The 21,641-nt window shown below is 57.8% G+C and overlaps 2 protein-coding genes across 2 annotated transcripts; one reads left to right on the plus strand and one right to left on the minus strand.

Annotated features, from left to right (window-relative positions):
• Positions 1–108: 108 nt before the first annotated feature.
• On the minus strand, positions 109–2,701 carry LOC119858688 (transmembrane emp24 domain-containing protein 10-like). The gene is made up of 5 exons (XM_038409861.2): positions 2,095–2,701; positions 1,655–1,775; positions 1,231–1,304; positions 709–835; positions 109–529 (listed from the first exon to the last, which is right to left on the minus strand). The coding sequence occupies exons 1-5, from the start codon at positions 2,296–2,298 to the stop codon at positions 408–410; spliced, it is 648 nt and encodes a 215-aa protein (XP_038265789.1). The 5' UTR covers positions 2,299–2,701; the 3' UTR covers positions 109–407.
• A 7,989-nt stretch (positions 2,702–10,690) lies between these two features.
• Positions 10,691–21,013, plus strand: FOSL1 (FOS like 1, AP-1 transcription factor subunit). The gene is made up of 4 exons (XM_038410303.2): positions 10,691–11,218; positions 17,211–17,453; positions 18,791–18,898; positions 19,342–21,013. Exons 1-4 carry the CDS (start codon positions 11,090–11,092, stop codon positions 19,828–19,830), a joined length of 969 nt encoding a protein of 322 aa, XP_038266231.1. The 5' UTR covers positions 10,691–11,089; the 3' UTR covers positions 19,831–21,013.
• The last annotated feature ends 628 nt before the right edge of the window (positions 21,014–21,641 follow it).

Below are 21,641 nucleotides of genomic sequence, written 5' to 3' on the forward strand. Positions count from 1 at the left end.
CTCCAGAGCAATCCCAGGGACATGATGGGATGGGGCTCCCAATAGAATCAGGGGTGGGGTGGAAGATGCCCCCCCACTTCCTCACAAAATGACATCACAAGCCAGCAGCCCAATTAACTATTTATTTTAAAATAATTACAACCCAATCCCCCGATCATGGTGCCAACACTACTGGATCCTCTGTTAACTACAAGATCCTTAAAAATGGGAGTAGTTGGATCCTTATTGGGGGGCCAGAACCCCCTCTTCCCACCAGAATCCATTCCTGATGGGCAGAGATGTCCAGTGCAGGCGCCACTTCCCACTAGAGCTGAGAGAGGCTGGATGTGGATTCTAGGGCCACGAGGAAGGGAGCCCAGCGCAGGAGGGCCTGTGAGAGAGGCAGGCAGACACACCCAAGGGGCTGCTCACTCGATGAGCTTCTTGGCCTTGAAGAAGCGGCGCAGGTAACAGACTTGCCAGGTGGCCAGGCCCACCAGACACAGCATGGAAAAGATGCTGAAGTAGAGCACGCGGGTGCTGGTGGACTCTGTGGAGAGAGAGAGAGACATGGGGTGAACAGGGGACCCCAAAGCATCATCACAAGTGGCTTCCAGCCACTTCACAGGAGAGAACCCAGGTGTCCTGGCTCCCAGTCCCTTCCTCCTGTGTTCTACCCCAGCCCTGGGAGGAGAGTGGGGTCTAGTGGGTACATGGGTGCCTCCTCACCATTCGTGTCCCTCATTTCCTCCTCCCGCTGCTTCATGTAGGCAAAGTCCTTGACGATGGATTCAGAAAGGTCCTCAAGACGTCGCAGATCCACCTCTAGGGGCTTCAGCTTCTCTGCCTTGGCAATCTGGTGGTGGGGACAGTAGGAATGAGATGCAGAATTCCACCCCACACTGAGACCCAGCCACCTCTGGGGTAAGGCACAAGGGCTGTCTATACAGGGATCTCTTGCTCAGTGCCGAGACACAGCCATCTCTGGACTGGGCACAGGATCTGTTCATACAGGGATCCCTCACCCCATGCTGAGATGTGGATGACTCTGGGCCTGGAGCACTGTTTATATAGGAAACCCTTGGAATTCTGGCCCTCAGGCTCTAGCAGAGCTGGGGATACATGCCCAGTTGGGTGGATGTTGTCAAGTCTGTCCTTGGGCTGAGATTGCTGGTGCCCCACCTTCCCCATCACACACAGGACAGAGGGACAGCTGCAGGGGGTTGGGGACTCAAAGGGGGCATTACTCACGTCTTCATAGTTCCGGGCCTCCACCCCATGTTTGACGTTGAGGCTGATCAGCTGGTCAGGAACTCGGAAACCCACTGGGGAGGGAAGGATGAAAGAAAGAAGTTATAACTGTCACAGGGGAGGGAAGAGCTAGTGCATGACCCCACTTCCCTTCCAGTCAGGGATAGAACCCTAGAATCCTGGTTCTCAGCCTGTCCTGCTGTAGCCACTAGATACCACTCTCCTCCCACAGCCAGGAATAGAACCCAGGAATCCTGGCCCCCAGCACCCTCCTCAATGCTAACCACTAGACCTCCCTCATAATCACAAGTTTCCTGGCCATGCTGAGTGCAGGAGACCCCAACTGAGGGTGGCAGGGAGCTGTGGGGTGGGAGGAATGTCCCCCAGGAAGCAGAATCCCTGCACCAGGAGTGAGACCTCATACCCGACTGGGCGTGGCTCTCGAAGCAGATCTCATAGATCTCATAGTCATCTGTGGTGAAGGCGAATTTGCCCTTCTTGGCATCTTCCTTGGAGTAGAGCAGGTGGCCAGAGGAGTCTGTGACCTGGGGTGGAAGTGGGAACAGACTGTGACCCCACACAACTACCCATCTCCCCGGACCAGGCTCCCAGTGCCCACAATGATCCTGTTCCCCAGGAGGATAGGGGTGTAGTGTGTCCCCTCCACCCAGGAGTAGGGGGTGTCCAATGGGGAGACAGGGGTCCCTGATGTCCTTCTTGGGGGAGGACATCACACAACTCCGTGGCAAGTCTTGGACCTTGCAGAACAAAGGGGGTCCCTGGGGGTGGGGCACAGCTTATGGCGGGCGGTGGGGGGGGGGGCCTAACTATGGGGGGGCGGCGGGGATCCCTAGGGGCTCTCACCCGGAGATCAGTCCTGGCCCCCGGCGCCCCGGCCTCCGACACCTCGTACTCCCCGGTCACCATGACGTCGCGGTGCATCTCCTCTTTCAGGCACTTGCGGGTCTGCGCCGGCAGCTGGAAGGAGAGCGCCCCGCACCCGCCGGCCAGCAGCAGGGGCAGCAGCAGGGGACCCAGGAGGCCGGGGCCCGGCCGGGGCACGCGCATGGCCTCGAGACACCGCGTCCGGCTCCCCCAGGCAGGTGGCGTCGGTCGCGTCCGGCTCCTCGGTCACACTGTCCCTGAGCTGATGCGGTGGCGTCGCACCGGGCGCTCACCCGACGTGGCGCTCGCTCTATGGTCTGGCCCCCACCCCACAGGGGGGACTGGCCCTAGCCGTGCTTCCGCTTCCGGCTCCAGCCTACTTCATCTCCGGCAGCGCGAAAGAGAGTCCGGCCAGCGCGAACTGCGGACCGGGGGGGGAAGGGCAGGGCAGTGCGCAGGCGCGCACGATCTCGGCCTGTGCGGTGCCGTGCGGGAAGAAGCCGTGGTCGCCTGTAGCTGGGCAGAGTGCTGGGGGGAGGGGTGACAGTCCAGCCCGGGCTACCCCCAAGCCTGACCTGGCAGGGATTTGGTGGGGCTTCTCTCCTCCCCTTCCTCGGGCTGTGGGGATCGGGGGCGGTGGATAGAAGCAGGGGGGCCAGGACTCCTGGGTCCTCTCCCCAGCTGCGGGGGGCGGGGTCTGTGTCCACCAACGGGCAAGAAATGTAAAATGTAAGTGAATCCGCTTTACAAGCGCAGCGGCGCTGGGTGGCGCCAGAGAGCAGGGCCCGGGCGGGGCCGAACGTGCAAGGAGTCAGGGGGAGCAGGCCGGCACCTCCGCCCCGCCCCGGGCCAGCAGCCAGGAAGAGAGGCCAAAGGCTCGCTGTACGGGGCAGGGAAACCCCCTATTCCTCCCAGCCCCCCCCAGTATCCTTTAGCACCCCAACCCCTTCCCTCACCCCCCCCTACGCCCTCTCCGCTCCCGAGCCTGCTCCACAGCTTCCCCCCCAGCCCCGCACACCCCTCTCCCATGTCTTCCCTTCCACTCCTGCTCCCCCCATCACCCCAAACATCATCTCTCTAGTCTCCCGCATGCCCCTCCCTCGTCTCATTCCAACCCGCCCCCCTTCCCTTCCTCCCCCCCCCAATCCCGGTCTGTCCATGGGTTGGCCAGGCAGGGAGCCCTAGGACTGCCCCCTGTGGAGCACGGCAGGGTGTGGGGATCAGCCCCCCAAGTGCTGACCCTGGTTAAAAGGCTGTGACGGGGTGAGGCTGAGAAGGCACTGGGTGAAAGGATGCCTAGAGTGTGGGAGTGTGTCCAAGCCCTGGCACCGCTCCCTGCCTGCAGCAGGACTGGCACTGCATAAAGGAGAGAACCTGGCATCCACTAAGCTGCTTTGGCAGCCACGAGGATATTAATGTGCCAGGGTGGGGTGGGGGCAGAGTGATCCTCTACCCCCTCAATGGGCCCCAAGAGGTGGATAGGTGTGAGTGGGAGAGAGGGGATAGCTGGGGACCACACACACACTATGGCCCCCCCTTGATATCAGAGCCACCTGTGAATTCAAAGGGGACTGGACTGATAAATGGGATGGGGGGTTATGGAGAGTGAGGCAGGAAGAGAGGTCTGGGGCAGGGAGGGGCTACGGGGCCCCTAGAGCAGCTAGGGGTGTTGGGGGAGGCACAAAGCAGCTGGGAAGTTATTGGGGATGGGAACATCCCACCTGGGCTGGAGAAAGCTGGATGCAGCCCTAGGCCCAGGTCCCAGCTGGCGCCGGGTACCCCCTGAGAAGAGGAATAGTGAACCCCCATTGCCCCTGGCAGCAGGTTCCTCCAGGGTTACCCCCTGTGTAATGGGCATGGGGCTGGGAATAGCCCTGTCTCCCAGCTGCAGAGTGTTATGGGAGGTGTCAGGGGCCTCCCAGTCATTGCATCTCCGATCGGAGCCCTGGGAAGGGTGAGTCTGAGCACAAAGCAGGACTTGAGCTCAGGGGTATTGGCAGCAAAACAAAGGAGAATAGTAGATTGGAAGGCTGGCTGGTTTGGTGGGGACTGAGATACGAGGCCTCTAGGGTAGTGCAATGGGTGGGGAATATCCCTTTATCCTGCCCCATCTGTGGTAGATGACAGTGGGAATGGAGCAATCGCTCTGCTTGCGTCAGCCCGGCCAGGTGTTGGCGTCAGAGCATGGAGGGTGGGGATGCGGCAAGACTGCACCTGCTGAAATCACAGCCCAGCTGAGAATGGGAACTGCCCCCTGCCTGTCCTGATCCCTACAGCGCCCCCTGCTGGGTCTGGAATAGCCAGGGGAGTGGTTCTCAAACTTTTGTATTGGTGACCCCTTTCACACAGCAAGCCTCTGAGTGCGACCCCCCCTTATGAATTAAAAACTCTTTGTTATATTTAACACTATTATAAATGCTGGAGTGAAGTGTGGTTTGGGGTGGAGGCTGACAGCTCGCGACCCCCCATGTAATAACCTTGTAACCCCCTGAGGGGTCACAACCCCCAGTTTGAGAACCCCTGAGCTAGGAGCTCCCTGTACAGCCAGAGTTTCCACCCTGCTCCCTATGGCACCCCCTGCTGCAGGGCTTGAGGGAACAGGCTGCTGTGGGCTCAGAACTTGAGAAAGGGAGCCAGGAGTGTGGCAGAATGTGCATCCCCACATAGAGGGTATGTGTTGCAATTGCTGTTGTGTGTGATTATGGGAAATTGTCAATGCATGTGTGCCCCTGTGCAGCTGGCTGAGTGCAAGTGTCTGTGCAATTGTCAAGCTGTATACATGTGTGCATGCACAATTGGCATTGTGAGTGTATGTGCAATTGGCATTGCATATGATTGTGCAAACAGGAGAGAGTCCATGCAGTCATCATTGTGGGTAGTTGAGTGATTGTTGTGTGTAAGTGCATTCACACAGCAGGTGTGTACCATCACATAGGTTGGTGTCTGTGCAATCCCATAATGAGCGTGCACTATGTGCTGGTTTGTGGCTGGCAGCCTCTCTGTTCAATGGATGCTGCTTGTCTGACATTGGGTGGGGCTATTTGGGGAGCCTCTCCCCCTGAAATACGGGTCTCCCATCCTAGACTGACCGAGCTGGACTCTGCTTAGCATGGGGACCTGCTGCTTTGGCTGAGGCCCAGTGGCTGATGGTTGCAAGCTGGGAGCACGGGGGGGGCAGGAAATGTCTCTCAGTGCTGGAGATCCCCCAACTCATGGGATTGGAATGGCAGGCACCTGGGTAGAGAAACGTGCCAGAGGCCTGCTGTGATTCAGAGTGGGATGAGACTTTGGGTCCTGGGGGGAAGGAAGAGGGGAGGTCTGGGCTGTGCAGATACAGGGGCACAATCAGTGCTAACTCAGAGCTCCTGGACCTGGCATTCTCCTTGTCCTAAAATGGGGCCCCCTTCCACTTCCAAAGGGGAGTTGGCTGTCAGTGGACCATTCAGCCCTTGGTCTCTGTTTTGGCTGGTGTGATGCAGATGCTCCCAGGGGGGCCCCATGCTCAGGGCCCACAACTCAATCCACCAGCAGAGTTGGGAATGGCCCGCAGTTATGAATGACCTGGGTCTGCATTGGACCTGGTGCCCCGTAGAGGCTCTGTAGCTACTTGCCCAATTCCCTGAGCCAGCCTGGGGTCAGATTGGAGCCAGTGCCCCAAGAGGAGAAAGGCCCCTTGTCCACTCCCTCCTTTTTTCTGTGTCTCACCCAGTCTTATTTTTTCTTCAAGAATCTCCTAGCTCTGAGATGATTGAGTTCAATGCTCCCTCCTGCTCCACAAACATGTGCTAGATCCAGGACAGGACACTGGCTGGGTATGGTGCCAGCAACCCAGTATGCCAACCTGGCACTATCTGCCCCAAGCCCAAGGAGGGCCCCACCCTGGTGCTAAGGGGCTGCCATGCAACTGCCTGCCTGATCTGGGAATAGAACCCAGGAGTCCTGACTCACAGGGATCTTCTCTCTGCATTCTGTATAGCACTGCCAGTACACGAAGCCTGTAGGAATAGGGGGAAGGCAAGAGTGAGGGGAAGGGACAAAACTGCTTTTGGTGAAGGGCACAGCCCCGGAGCCTCTCCATTAGGCCAATCCAGGCAGATATTTTACTGGGATGCTGGAAGAACCATGGAAGCAGGGTGGGGGAGTCAGGACTCCCGGTTCTCTCCCCACTCTGGGAGGAGTTGGGATGTGTGTAGGACACCCCCAGACTTTGGATCCAAGATTGGGGTGAGCAGAGACCCTCCCTCCCCCAGGCCAATGGCACTTGAACCATCTCATCCTGTGAGGCCCCAGCCTGACAGTATTTGAGATTCAGAGCAGAGGGAGGCCCCTAAGCTGGGTGGGGGTGAGGAAGGAATATCCCCTGGGAACCACTGCACAAAGTAAAAACCCTAACCCTAACCCTAACCCTAACACGGCTGCTACTCTGAAAACTGCACAAAGTGGCACTGGCAACTCAGCAGCTAGGGGGCGGGTGGGGCTGAGCACATGACTGGTGATCTTCAGGTAGCCCCTCCCCCCAGCACTGCAGCACCCAGGGTCCCTCTGCTCTAGCATGCAAGGGGTTAACATGCCCCAGGGATAGCTGGAGCTGTTCTGAGTGTCCCAGGAGATGGTAACACTTGAATTCCACAGGGGTAGCTCTCACTCTGGACTTGCAGCCCCCCTGCTATCCCAGCCCTGGGTCGTCCCCCCCTCATCTCTCCTGTTGCCACTCAATCCAGACTCGCAGCCCCAGTTATCCCAGCCCAGGATCTGTGCTGCATTAGGCTGGGATCCAAACCTCAAGTCGACAGAGTGAGTAAAGGCAGGAGGAAAAGGAAGGTGAGTAAGTGGATGAGTATACAGAGTTCTCCGCCGTCTCCTGTTTGGGATTTGGCCCATTCTCCCATTCCCTCCATAGACACAGAGGGGCCCTGCCTCATCCCTGGCAGCCACAAGCACTTGTGAGTGCCACGTGCTGATGATTTGGCAGGAGCCTGTGTGAAATCCCCTCTACACAGCTCCATTGCTCTCCAGGAACCCGCAGGAAACTTTCAAGTGTGGAGTGAGGTGACCGGGCAGTTTGAAAGGCTGGGACACACGCAGCTCTGTTAGTGTCCCTCAATGCCAGCCCCCTGCTATCCAAGCGCTGGACTCCCCCCACCCAGATCTGCCTGTGCCCCTCAGTGCCAGCCTGCAGCCCCCTGCTAGCCCCTCCATAGGCTCCCCCGCCCCACCCAGCTTTGCTAGTGCCCCTCAGTGCCAGCCTGCAGCCCCCTGCTATCCCAGCCCTTGCCTCCCCCCACTCAGCTCTGCTAGTGCCCCTCAGTGCCAGCCTGCAGCCCCCTGTTATCCCAGCCCTTGCCTCCCCCCACTCAGCTCTGCTAGTGCCCCTCAGTGCCAGCCTGCAGCCCCCTGCTAGCCCCTCCGTAGGCTCCCCTGCCCCACCCAGTTCTGCTAGTGCCCCTCAGTGCCAGCCTGAAGCCACCTGCTATCCCAGCCTTTGCCTCCCCCCACTCAGCTGTGTTAGTGCCCCTCAATGCCAGCCCCCTGCTATCCCAGCCCTGGGCTCCCCCCACCCAGCTCTGCCTGTGCCCCTCAGTGCCAGCCTGCAGCCCGCTCCTATCCCAGCCCTTGCCTCCCCCCACTCAGCTCTGCTAGTGCCCCTCAGTGCCAGCCTGCAGCCCCCTGCTATCCCAGCCCTTGCCTCCCCCCACTCAGCTCTGCTAGTGCCCCTCAGTGCCAGCCTGCAGCCCCCTGCTAGCCCCTCTGTAGGCTCCCCCGCCCCACTCAGCTCTGCTAGTGCCCCTCAGTGCCAGCCTGAAGCCCCCTGCTATCCCAGCCCTTGCCTCCCCCCACTCAGCTCTGCTAGTGCCCCTCAGTGCCAGCCTGCAGCCCCCTGCTATCCCAGCCCTTGCCTCCCCCCACTCAGCTCTGCTAGTGCCCCTCAGTGCCATCCTGCAGCCCCCTGCTATCCCAGCCCTGGGATCCCCCTCCCCATGTGGCTCTGCTGGTGCCCCTCAGTCCCAACCGGCAGCCTCCCAGTAACTGTCCCATGATAGTCCGCAGGGAAATGTGGTGACTCCACTGCTCTGTGCTCAGGGTTTAATATTGGGGAACAGGGGGGCCAGTACCCAGGGTGGGAGCCAGCCATGTCCCCCGACCTCTCATTGCACCCCAAGGCTAGTGGCAGGGTGCCAGCTGGCTGCTCTCCCCCCCATTCCTGCCAGGTTAGTCACCGGGAGCATGAGATCATCCACATTCCTGTGTCTCACATCCTGTCCCGCTCCTTGGGGAGAGGGATCGTTAACCCTCACGGGGCGGGGGGCGGGGGGGGCGAAGAGGAACAGACACTGGACCCCCCACCTCCCAGAAGAGCTGTTTGTTTCGAGGCTTGCGGGGAGGAGCCAAGATCACTGGGTTCTCTCCCTGGTACTTGGAGGGGGGTTCTAGTGGTTAAAACACGGGGGTCTGGGAGCCAGGACCCCTGGGTTTCATTCCCAGCTCCCCCAGTGACCTGCTGTGTGACCTTAGGGGAGTCTCTTCCTCTGTGCCTTAGTTTCTCCCCCTATACTTTGTCTATTCAGACAGTGAGCGCTTCAGGGCACGGCCTGTCTCTCACTGTGTTTTGTGCAGTGCCTGGGGGTCCCAATCTCCCTGGGGTCTCCCTCCAACTAGTAATGAGAGAGAACGAACGCCGTCAGGCTCCTTGTGGCTGTGGGGAGCCTGAGGGACATGTTTTCACTCTCTGCACGGAGTCCAGCCCTGTCAGTTTCACTTGCAGTCGCTTTCAGTTCCTGATTCTGAAGGTGACCAAAGGCCGCTGTGTCAGGAATTTACACCCCCGCAGCCCACTCAGAGAGAGAGAAACCACTGACCCCACTCTCCTCCCAGAGCTGTGTATGGAACCCAGGAGTCCTGACTCCCAGCCTTCTCTGCTTTAACCCGCTAGACTCCATTCCCTTCCACGTGTCTTGGCCCCAGCCCCCGCTCTAACCCAACCCCCCTCCCCTCCCACCCCCCACACACCAAAGTTGGGGACAGAATACAGGAGTCCTGACTCCCAGCCCACCACCTTAGCTGGACACTTCCATTCTCCATGCTAGAGTATCTTCCAGCGGCTTGTTTCTTAGGGAGAGGGGTGAGCTGAGCTCTCATCAGCGGGGGAGGGTGGGGGAGCCAGGCTCAGCGTCTCTGTTCAAGGGGCAGGGGCTCTCTATGATACAGCAGAGGGGAGGAGGCATCCAGATTGCAGGGGTCCCTTCCTGTGTTGGGTTGCGGGGTTCCTGTTCTGATGGGGGGCTTGGGAGGATTTATGGGGCATACTATAATCTCTTTGGGTCTAGCCCAGCTGCTCAGCCCCAGAAACTGGCAGTGCCAAGCATGTGCGGAGGGGCAGGGAGCTACCTATAAACTGCCCCTGCCTCCCACCTTCCCCTGTCGGGTTACAGGCACCCCGTCCCCTGAGTCCCCACCTTCCACATGGTCACAGGGACCCTCTGCCGCCATCCCCTGTGCCACTTTCGCTTCTATCCACCCATCCCCATGCACACCCCCATCTTTCCATTCACACACACCCTCTCTCTCTCTCCCTTCCCCCCATCAAAAAGAAAAGGTGTACTTGTGGCACCTTAGAGACTAACAAATTTATTAGAGCATAAGCTTTCGTGAGCTACAGCTCACTTCATCGGATGCCTTTGGTGGAAAAAATCAATCTCCCCTCTGTTTTTTCCACCAAAGGCATCCGATGAAGTGAGCTGTAGCTCACGAAAGCTTATGCTCTAATAAATTTGTTAGTCTCTAAGGTGCCACAAGTACTCCTTTTCTTTTTGTGGATATAGACTAACACGGCTGCTACTCTGAAACCTTCCCCCCAACACACTCCTTGGTCTGTCTAGCCACCCCTCCAGACACTTTCCTATCTCTGGACCAACCGGAGGCCCCTGTTGCTCACCTGTCTGTCTGTCTCTCTCTCTCTGCATATTCCTTTACTAGGCCGCCTGGCTCCTGGAGTGTCCCGGCCTGGGCCCCCCATTGCCCGTGGGATCCTACCTCGCCCCGAATTCATTTACTGCATGAGCGCGCGGAGGAGGGGAGAGTGGGGGGGGAGGGGGAGGGTGTCTTTGCACATTTGACGTGTGGAAACAAACTACCTGGCCTGATGTGAGTGTCTGTCTGTCTGTGTTTAGGGGTGTACGTTGTTGTGCAGCCTGTGTAAGAATGCCGGTGTGTGTAGTTTTGTGTGCAGAGCGACGCATGTAGTTGTGCAGTGTGTGTGTGGTTGTGCAGCGATGGATGTGTTGTTGCACAGCTGTGTGTTGTACAGAGATGTGTGCTATGGTGGTGTATAGGGTGTGTGCTGTAATACGCGGGTGGCTGGGGGTGGGGGGGTTGTACTGGTATGTGTGGTGTTGTGGTACGGGGGGGTGTACAGGTATTGTGAGGTTCAGGATGTGTGCGGTGTACAGGTGTGGGTGTTTGTGTGGCGTTGTTATTGTAGTGCTGGGAGGGGGGGAGCGTGTTTTTATCTTGAGCCGGTTTCTCTGAAACGCATCTTGAACAAACAGAGCTTGGAAACAAACACAGAAGGGAATCCTTTACTATTGCACGGCAAGCAGGAGGAAATCACACTATATTTGGATATCTACGTCACCGAGCACTGAGTCAATCCCTGGACTGTACCAAATAGATTAGAAGGGGGGGATATTGACTTTCCTGGCCTTTTAGGGGCTGACCAAACTCTGATTCCGGGCAGAAGGGGGCATCTTAATTGAATAGGGCCCAGCGGAGCCGCGGTGGGTTGTTGGAGAGGGGATTCCCTGCTTCCCTGATGACTTGAAAAAGGCGCGGGGTGGGACTCGCCCCTCCCCTCCCCCAGCTTAAAAGGAGGCGGCCCCGGAGTTCCCATTCATAAAAAAGTAACCGGGCGGGAGGCAGTTGAGAGGCGCTCGCCGGACTGACCTAGGCGTAGCACAGCCCCAGCGGAGAGACGGACATGTTCAGGGACTACGGAGCGGGCAGAGCGGACGGCCCGCGATCCTCGTACAACCCTCGCCCTCAGCACCCTGCCCTGCGCAGCATGGGACCGGCCGCCGCCTCAGGGACTCCGGGGCCAGCGCAACAGGTAAAGGGCGAGCGGGGCAAAGGGCCGAGAGCTCGGTTGGTCTGTCCCCACGCACGCTCCCCTTCTGTCTGTCTGTCTGTCTGTCCGTCCGCCCCGGTGCCCACCTCCCCCGCTGTCTGCCCCCCCCCATGCAAACCTCCGTCTGTCTGTCCGTCCGCCCCGGTGCCCACCTCCCCCGCTGTCTGCCCCCCCCATGCAAACCTCCGTCTGTCTGTCCGTCCGCCCCGGTGCACATCTCCTCCTCTGTCTGTCCCTATACGCACCTCTCTGGCCATAGGTGCTGGAACTAGGGGTGCTGCCGCACCCCCTGGCTTGAAGTGGTTTCCACCATATCTAGGCTTTACAGTTTGGTTCAAGGGCTCTCAGCTCCCCCACTGTACAAATTGTCCCAGCGCCCCTGTCCCCCACTGTGTGTCAGCCTGTCCCCATCCCCACCCCCCTGTCTAATCTATTCTCTAGCCATCCCCAGCTGTCTGTACACACACCCCTGTCTCCACACACCCCCCTTTCTTTCTCTCCAGCCCTTGCTCCTCCACACACCCAGCCGCTGTCAGCCATCCCTGCCCGATACCCTCCCGCCCTGCTCCAGCCAGCCTTTCCCCTGTCTGTTTTCTTGCCCTCTCCTTTCTCGCTCTCTTTCGTTTCGGGGGAGGGGGGCGATGACTAATACTCTGGGTTGATTCACCCCACCGCGTGGCGGCCGCTGGTTTGACCCCCCCCCCTTGACGCACGCAGGCACTCGCGTGCCGATGGCTGAGGAATGTAGGGGGTTCCCCCACCCGGGCCTCTACAGCAGAGCGATGTGGGGGGGGGGGGCTCCCCTCGTTCGCTGCTGCCTGAGCGCCCGGGTCACAGACCCTTGTATTGATCTGGCGCTATGCGGGCCTGGGGTGTCCCTGTCCCTGCCTCCCGCCCAGCCACAGAGTGGCAGCTGCAGGGAGACACGCCAGAGCCACCTGTACCAGTGGAGGGGGACTCTTCGCCAGGTGTCATCCTACAGGGTTTATGACACACAGTTTATCCCATCCAGGAGGGGGCTGCGGAAGCACGTGCACCAGGGTGTCTATCCTCAGCGGGTTTGTGGGTCTGACGGACACTCAGTACTTTAGCTCAGGGAAGGGAGGGGGGAGCCAGAACTCCTGGGTTCTGTGCCAGCTCTGCTCCCCTTTCACTTGGGAACCCACTTCACCTCCTGGCACCTCCGTGCGCCGCAGGACGGGTCCAGAAGGTAAGCCACAGGGCTGAAAACCGAGAGGGGGGGCTCAGGGCCAGTGTGTTTTGTCAGCTGTCCCCGGGCAGGGTTTAAGACTCGCCTCCCTCTCTGGGCTGTCGGCAACCAGCAGTGGGGACCCAAGCAGCCCAGTGGGCGGGGGGGGGAGACAGAGCCCAGGGCTGGACACACTTCCAGCCGTTCCGCCCTTCATAGCTGGGAAATTGTGAGGCATCCCCCCCCCCCCAGCGGCTGGATGCGTGTTGTGGGGCTGGGGCTCCGGGCTCCGGCAGACGGTGGCAACAGGACAGACCTGAAAATGGGGCGCGAATGGGGGAATTCCCTCCTGCTCCCCCATCCGCTGGCTCCCGGCTGGAGCTCCGCGGTGCTGTCTCACGCCGGGTGAGTCACTGGCTGCGCTCACCCCGGCGGCCCCTCAGCTCACCCCGGCCTGGCATGCAGGGAGCCGAGATTCCTCAGCAATTTCCTCTTGCATAAGGGCGCCGCTGCGACGGCTGCCAGCCCCACCCCAAAACCAGCTGCCGCGCCTGCCGGCCCCCTGTCAACAGCTGCCACACAGGGGATAGAAAGACCCCAGGCCTCCTGACGCCCAGCTTCCCTCCCTTTCCCCACCCCACCAGGCCCCCCTCTCCTCCCAGAGCTGCAAATAGAACCCAGGAGTCCTGGCTCCCAGCCCCCACTGCTCTAACCCAATAGACTCCGCTCCCCTCCCAGAGCCCAGAGAGAACCCAGGGGTCCTGGCTCCCAGCCCCAGCTTCTCTAACCACTAGCCCTGGGTAGGGTGGCAGCCATGATTCAGTGCTGGGAAGCTCTGCTCCCATGCCCAGCCCCCTTTGTGTTTTGGGGGAGGCCCTGGGGCAGTATCTCCCCGAGGTGTTCTCTGTCTGACACAGAAGTCGTGGCCAGTCTCCTGCCCCAGGGCTGGGCAGCACCAGTAAGCAGCACAGTGAGCTGGGGCGTGATGCCAGGGCTGGGGAGGGACCCACTAGGCCAGGCAAACTGGGTCAAGGGGTGGGGAGGACACAGGGAGGGTTATCTGGGGGCAGGATTTCTGCACACACCCTGCTGTTCACATGCAGGAGCATGCCAGAGGATCATGCTGACTCAGTGGCCCTGGGAGCTGGAATCACTAGTGTGTGCCCAGAGTGGCAGCATGAAGCCCTCTGTCTCCACCCACTCTGGCAGGTGCTTGGTCTCTGTGCCCCCACTGAGCCCTTGAGAGGACTGGCTAGTGCCAAGGTGGGGACGGGGCCCATGCACTATGTTGAGACCCAGCAAACTCCTTTTACATGGGGGTCACGCAATGGGCATGGGACAGAAGCAGCTGTCATGCTGTGGCTCTGGGGCCAGATCTGAGCTGGTGTCTTCTAGAGGGGAAGATCCCATATCCCATCTCCATACCTCTGAGCCAGTTAGTCTTGCAGCATGGGGGGTGGATTGGAGCTGGCGCCCATTCAAGGGAAAGGGGCCTGGATCCCATTCTCCAACCCCTGAGCCTGCCAGTCTCTTGGTCTTGGCTTCAAGGAGGTGAATTTCTCTGCCCTGGGCTCTGCCCCTGACATTCGCCAGTTCCTAAAAAGGTGATGGGGATGGGAAGTGACTCTAAACCTTCCTGTTCTGCTCTGCCCCATTAGCTTCTCATTCATGTAATAAGTAACCCCCATGGGCACCCCTAAATATGGGCAGGAGGCAAACAGTGGGCATGGCATGGCAGTAGCAAAGTATCTGCCCCTCTGCCTATTGCACCAAACCAGCTGCTGTGCCTGAACTGTTCTGTCCCCTGCTGAATGGAATCCTGACCACGTATCTGTGTATCCTACACCCTATACTGCCAATCACCAGTGGGGATTCTCCCAAAGCCTATGAGGGCCTGTGCTGTTGGGGTGGGAGGGTAGGAGGCCCCAGCCAGTGACTGGCCACCATACTCAGAGACAGCATGATCTGTAAAGGCCTTCAGATCAGCTTTGTATTGATTCAGACAGGCTGGGTATGGGATGGAAGGGGCTTTGTCTGAGGACTTTGTCTGAGGGCATTGCCAGGGTGACATAGGGCCTAATAGATAGTCAGGGCTCCTGGGTTCTACTCCCAGCTCTGGGAGGTGAGGCAAGTCTACTGCAGAGGGGTGCAGGGACGAAGAGGGGACTGGGAGTCAGGACTCCTGGGTTCTCTGCCAATGACTTGCTCTGTGAACCAGGGCAGATCTCTCTCTCTCTGTTGGTTGTGCCTCAGTTCCCCATCTGTAAAATGGGGCTATCAGGACTTGGATTACCCCATGACCCCCAAAGGTTTAACCCCAGTAGAAGCCTCTGCATTGATTTTGGGTTTAAAATCCCAAGGCCAGCAGGGTGGGTTATTTGACTGTTGGGAGATAGAAACCGCCTCCAACATTTCCAACCCCAACACACCAGCACTGGGGTGGGAGGGTTCACGGATCCACAGGCTCAGGGCTGGGTCCCAGCTGTAAACGGTTTCTTGGAGGAAATCCTTCAGCAATGGGGCCCACTTTTCCTTCAGGGCAGGCCACACAGCCTTGCAGCCTCTGAACCTGAGCCTCTGGGCTCCAGCCTCTTGCGCCACACCGGGTGTGCTGCCCAGCCAGTCCATCTGAGACAGACACCTAATCAGAAGCTTGTCCACTCTTCAGGGACTAATGCACCTCAAGACGCATGTGCAGTGACACCAGACAGCACTTTGCAAACAGGCGGGGCCTTGAGTCACCTGCAACTCAGCACTGGAAGTCCTTAGGTTAGCACAGAGAACTACAGGTTAAGACAGAGTCTGAAATGGAATCGCCTACAGCTGGGCTGGTGGGTTGCCCTGGCTTGGCTGGATGGACTGTTTTTCCCTGACCCGTCCATCAGTCCCAGGTGCAAGCAGCCAGCCTGGTCCAGAAGCTGACTCTAGCTCCTGCTGGTGACCTCCCAGTTCTTTGTCTCCAGGCAGGGCCAAGCTGAGTTCACAGCCTCACCTGCGGAAGCTTCCCTCTGCTGCACAATTATTGGCATGTCCATTGTCTCTCTGGACCCTGTCTTAGTCTGGGTCGGTTTCGATCAGTTCCTTAAAGACCCATTCCCTGTGGGCCAGGCAGCAAGGCAGTACCCACAGCTCCCATCCTCACTGCCCCCAAGAGCAGATGTAACCCTTTTCCTCCACTGGGGAGCAATGCAAAGTACAGAAACTGAGGAACACAGAGACTTCATAATAATGTTACAGAAAATCCTCACATTGTCACAGAGAGTGAAGGGTGAAATGAACTGTCAGATCCAATAATGGGGGTTGGGGGGATGGTGGAGGGGTGCTAAATATGGAACCTTCCGAGGCCTCATTGGGCACCTGGGGATGAATGTTGAATGACAAAGAGGCACTTTACAATTATTTAAAGTGTATTGTACTATGAATACCTGTATCTCTTTCCTGGTTCTCATGTGTGTTAGGGCAGCACCTAGAGACTGTGGGCTGAGAGGGAAGGGGGATCGCATTGTCCCAGGTGCTTCATGGACACACAGTAAGAGACAGTGTCTGCCCCCCAAAGATCTCACAGTCTAAACAGACAAACTGGCAGCTGTGAAATCAAGACGGGATGGTTTTATAACGGGTCTGCTCTAATTCAACCAGGAATTAGTTCAGGGCCGTCCTAGGGGCTGGGCTATGCAGGAGCTCAGACTAGATAATCACAATGGTCCTTTCTGGTCATATAATCTGTGAAGGGGAAACGGAGGCATTAAGAGTCCATGGCAGGAGCCTGGAGTCTTGAGCCCCAGTGTATTATTTGACTTGCTGTCAGACCTCTGAAGTCGTCTCCAGGCTCAGCCAGACGCTAGCAATTTCCATTTAACAAAATTGTTTTTTATTTTTACCCCAATGTAAACCTGGAATTCCCTTGTTTGTTGTTTAAAATATCAGCCCCTTCCCTCACCTCAAAGCACTTCACAAAGCCAGTCACTTTAAGGCCAGGAAACCTCTCTAATCATCTGCCTGACCTCCCACATTGCCCAGGGCAGAGTTTCACCCACCAGTCCCATGGTGCAAGGAATTCTTTCCTTTCCCTAACTTTATGAACATCAGCCTGTTACATTTCCCGCCTCTCTGTGTTATTCCATTTTACTGCTAGAGAGTTTTCCCCAGGGAGAGATGCAATGACTCACCTGAGCTCCCAGGTTGTCAGTGGTTAGAATTGGGAATTTAACCCAGGAGTCCTGGCTCCCAGGCCCTCCCAAAGCCACCCTGTATCCACTAGATGTCTCTCCCTTCCCAGGGTCAGTGGGAGAATTCAAGTGACTTGACTCCAGCCTCCTTGCTCTAACCCACTATACCCCATTCCCCTGTCAGAGCTTGGAGGAGAACCCAGGGGTCCTGATTCCCAGCCCCTCCCTCCCTGCTTCCTAGATATGCTGCCTCCATAAGGGTGTCTGAGGTCACAAGGAGATTGAATGCAGCCGGTGACCCAGGATTTGCTCCTGGAGCAATTCATTGCTGGCCCCTAAGCCAAGCCAGGGCCCCCTCTGCAGGCTGGAATTCTTCACCAATATCTGGATGCCCTTGGCAATGGGGATCTTTATTTGGAAGCACCAGGTGCCCTTGTGATGCTGGCAGTGCTGCCCTCCACTAGCTGCAGCCAGAACTGCTCCCCCAGGTCCATGTGTCAGTCTTGCCCCCTGTACAGCCCATAGCAATGGGGAACCCTCTTTGATGACAATGCACACAGTTGCCCTCCCCCAGCCTCTGGCCTCCTCTAACTGCCACCTCCTCTTGTCTCCCCAGAAGTTCACCCCAGGCGCGAGTGCAGGGGCTGCCAGCTTCGTTCCCAGCCTCAACACCATCACCTCCAGCCAGGACCTGCAGTGGATGGTTCGGCCCACGATGCTCAGCACCTGCTCCTCGCCCTCCTCCTTCACAGCTGCCCCATACTCCCGCCCCTATGCCCCCTACCCTGCTGGGGCCCGCCCAGGCGTCATCCGCACCATTGGGCCCACCCTTGGGATACGTCGGAGGCACAATGAGCATGTGAGTAGGGCAGTTATTGGAGCAGGGATGGGGGGAGAGGGGCGAATGCCTAGCCCAGGAGAGCAGTGGGGTGTAGAGGGTTAGAGCGGGGGAGGGATGGGAGACAGGAATCCTGGAGTGGTGTCCCACTCCAAATCCCCAGGATAGTGGGAAGCTGCTCCCTGATTTGCAGTGGCTGGAGGAGGCGGGAGAGTGAAGCGGGGCTTCACCCGGGCTGGGGGGCGGGGGGAGGCGAGTCCCCTTCTACCAGGAGAACCAAGTAAGGGTGGCTGGCACTCATTCTGCCCTAGGGCTGAGCCCCCTGCCACAAACGCCACAGGGCAGCAGGGCCACCTAGTGGCTAACATCAGAACCACAGACAGGAAACAGGGCGCTGTCCCTCCGGAGCTCTCCAAATGCTTAGCAAGGTGGGTTCAGAGAACTATCCCCACACCGAGAGCTGGGGATAACCCTCAGAAGCCCCGGCTGCCAGCCCCCCTGCTCTGACCACTAGACCCCACTCCCCTCCCACAGCCCTAGCTGCCAGCCCTGCTGCTCTGATCACTAGACCCCACTTCACTTTCAGAGGCCTGGCTGCCAGACCCCATGGTCTGACAACTAGACCCTACTCCCCTCTCACAGACCTGGCTGCCAGCCTCCCCAGTCTGACCACTAGGCCCCACTCCCCTCTCAGAACTAGAATCCAGGAACTCTGGCTCCAAGATCCATTGCTGTAACCACTAGACCCCATTCTGGTCTTAGAAGGGAATCACACAAGCTAGGATTTGGCTGGGACATTTGGGTTCACACCCTGGGGGCAGGCAGGAGAGGAAATGACAGTATGCTGAATCATGGAGCCACAGGGTGACTCAGAAGGGAAGGGGCACTGGGGCCAGCAGCATACCGGGACTGTTCCCTCCACAGCCTGTGGAATCCAGGCAGCATCTGAAGCCACTGGGGCCAGAGAGGGCTGGCTCTCCCTGAGCCAGATTTTAACCCTTGGGGATGCTTGCCATGTCCCCAAAACTACGCTTCCCCTCCCCCAATCATCCCTATATACCTCCCCCAAAGCTAATTCCCCCACCCTAACTAGAAAAGTACCCCAGTCTCATCTCAGCACTGAGTTAGGGATCCCTGTATAAGAAGCCCCCCATGCCCCACCCCAGAGGTGGCTGCATCTTTAATGCACTGTGAGGGATCCCTGTGGGTATTATTGCTTGGGGGTGAAAGCCAGACAAGGACATGGTCCTTGGAAGTTGTCCATGGACCGGCATAGAAGGGGATAGATATGGCATCACTGATTGGGTGATCAAATCACTCATTTGAAAACCCCTGCCCCTCTCTTGCCCCCACTTCAGATGACCGCCGAGGAAGAGGAGCGGCGCAGGGTAAGACGGGAGAGGAACAAACTGGCTGCAGCAAAGTGCCGGAACCGGAGGAAAGAGCTAACGGACTGTCTGCAAATGGTGAACACCCCCTATTGAGTCCCCACAACACTCCCTGTAGCACAGCGCCCCCAGCACCATGCAGGGGCATTGGGGTCAACCCTGGCTGTGAGGGGAAAGTCCCCCTACTGACTCCCCCTTTCAGTTCTCATTGGAGGTTGCCCATGCAAGTTCTGACCCTGCCTGGCTTTGCAAGAGATGGAATCAAAGCCACCTGAACTGTGATGGCTGTAGGGCAAGATGTGCCCTTCCCACTCCTAGAGCTGGGGACAGAACCAGGCATCTCATCCCCTCCTGTGCTAACCCACCAGACCCCACTGCCTTCCCAGATCTGGGGATTTTACTTATGAGTCCTGGCTTCCAGCCCCTCCCACCCCCAGTCTAATCACTAGACCCCACTTCCCTCCACATGCCAAGGATAGAACCCAAGTGTCCTGCCTTCCCCTGATCTGTCTCTCCCCCAGGAGACGGACCAGTTGGAAGAGGAGAAGTCGAGCCTGCAGAAGGAGATTGCAGAGCTGCAAAAGCAGAAGGAGAGGTTTGAACTGATCTTGGAGGCCCACCGGCCAGTGTGCAAAGTGCAGGATGAGTCCTCAGGAGAGGAGGACGAGCGGGGAGGGCCGCCCGCCCCACCCCCTGTCAAGCAGGAGTCCCTGGAGCCTCCCACAGCAGTCCCACGTCGGCACCCACCGCCGGTGCCCCCACGGATCAGCCTTCCCCCCAGCGGGGTCCTGGAGCCTGAGGCCCTGCACACCCCCACCCTGATGGTCACACCCTCGCTAACTCCCTTCACTCCCAGCCTGATCTTCAACTACCCTGCCCCAGGGGAAGGGGAGCCCCCTGCTGGCCATACCTTCCCGCCTGAGCCCTGCAGCTCTGCCCACCGGCGTGGGAGCAGCAGTGGTGACCAATCATCTGACTCCCTCAACTCCCCCACCCTGCTGGCGCTCTGACAGGCATGGCTCCCCCAGCCCTGTTCTTCCTGCTCAAGAACTAGCCTCATGACCAGGAACCTTCCAAGTGGTTCCAGACAACTCTAGAACTGATCCCTGTCATCCCAGGCCCTTCTGGAACCATCCACCTCAGCTGTGGTACCTTTGTGATCATTCTAGCACTTTTCCCCATTATCCCAACTTCCTGTTTGTTCCAGACACATCTGGAATCTCCTTCCACTTTCAAACCTTCACTGTCATTCTAGATAATTCTAGAAGCCACACACACACACACACTCTCTCTCTCTCTCTCTCTCTCTCCCTCTCCATTCCAGGCTCCCAATTATTTCACACCCATCTGGAATTTCCCCCTCAGCTCTAGAACTTTCACCGACATTCTAGAACCTTCCCTGCCATCGGTGTTTCTTGATTATTCCAGGGCTCCCTGGAATCTTTCACTCACGAGCCAGGAATCTGTCCATCCTTTTACCATCATTGCCAAAGAATGTCCTTGTGCTTCAGAACCATCCCAAACCCTCCCACAACCCCTTCCTGTGTATTCTAGAGCAGCCCTACCCTCCCATTCCTTTTGGGATGTGACAACTTTCCCAAAATTCCCATTGTGCTTGCTGGTTTTTTTCTGGAACCTACTAGAGCTTTCCTGACCTCCTTCTGGATTGCTCTGGAATATCCCCAGCCATTCATGATCTCATACTAGATCCTAATCAAATATCCGAGTTCAACAGGCACTCATTCTAGACTCTGACTGACCATTCTAGCACAACTTGTTCGTTCTAGAACCGGTCTACCTGTTCTACGCTGCCATTGCTCATTGGAGAATACTCACAGCTGTTCCAGACCTCTCTTGCTGTTTCTAGACCTCCATCTGACTGTTCCAGAATTCCCTCATTCTTGAACTCACCTGAACATTGCAAACTGCCCTTCCAATCATTGTAGAACCCACTCCCTGATCCAGAATAAACCCAGGTGTGCAGGATTCTACAGCACTGGCTAGCCAAGACTCAGGACTGATTTTTTTGGCTCCCAAGTTCCAGAAGCTGATCCAGAACCGCAGGGCGTGCTCTGGACTGCACAGCGTTCATTGTTGGAGCTACCATTTCTATGCTATTTATTGTCACTCAAAGAGTATTTTTCTACCAATGGTGTCTTGTGTCTCGGGAGACAATTAAAAGCTACAAGTAGAGACAGCTCACGTGTGTGTTTTGGGGGTGGGGTATAGGTGTTGGTTGGTATATGACTTGAGGGTGTTGCGGGAGGTGTGGTGTGGGGAGCATTGGGCAAATATAGGAGTTGTGGGAAGGGGGAGGTGGACTGTTAGGGGGATATAGAGAGTGGGGGGATATTTGAGGATGTGTGAGTGGCAGGGGTTTTGCTGGGGGGTGTATGAGGTGGGGCATGTGGGTTATTGGGAATAGTGTGTATGCAGTGGGGAGTATGTGGGGTGTTGGAGGAAGTATATGGGTGTGTGAGGGTAGAGGGTTGGTTGTGTTGTTGAGGAAGTGTGTGCACGCACACACACGCTGCCTAGCGTAGCCACAACCCCATGCCCCTGGCACCAGAGGAGTATCTTCACTAGCTGGAGCTGTAGTGCATGGATACCCAGTCTGCAGGGGACACGCCTTTCAAATATAGCTCACTGAGGTGCCTGGCCCTGGCCCACTTCCCAGCAGAATCACAGGGGCTGGGCCTGGCCATGCCATGAACCAATCCCCTTTTGCATCAGTGGCACCCATGTCCTGTGCCCCCCACCCCACTGGACTCCGACACCTCCCGGAGCTGGGGAAAAAGCACCTTGATCCTGGGACATGTGC

The sequence above is a fragment of the Dermochelys coriacea genome, chromosome 7 (assembly GCF_009764565.3).
Source record: "Dermochelys coriacea isolate rDerCor1 chromosome 7, rDerCor1.pri.v4, whole genome shotgun sequence".
Taxonomy (NCBI): Eukaryota; Metazoa; Chordata; order Testudines; family Dermochelyidae; genus Dermochelys; species Dermochelys coriacea.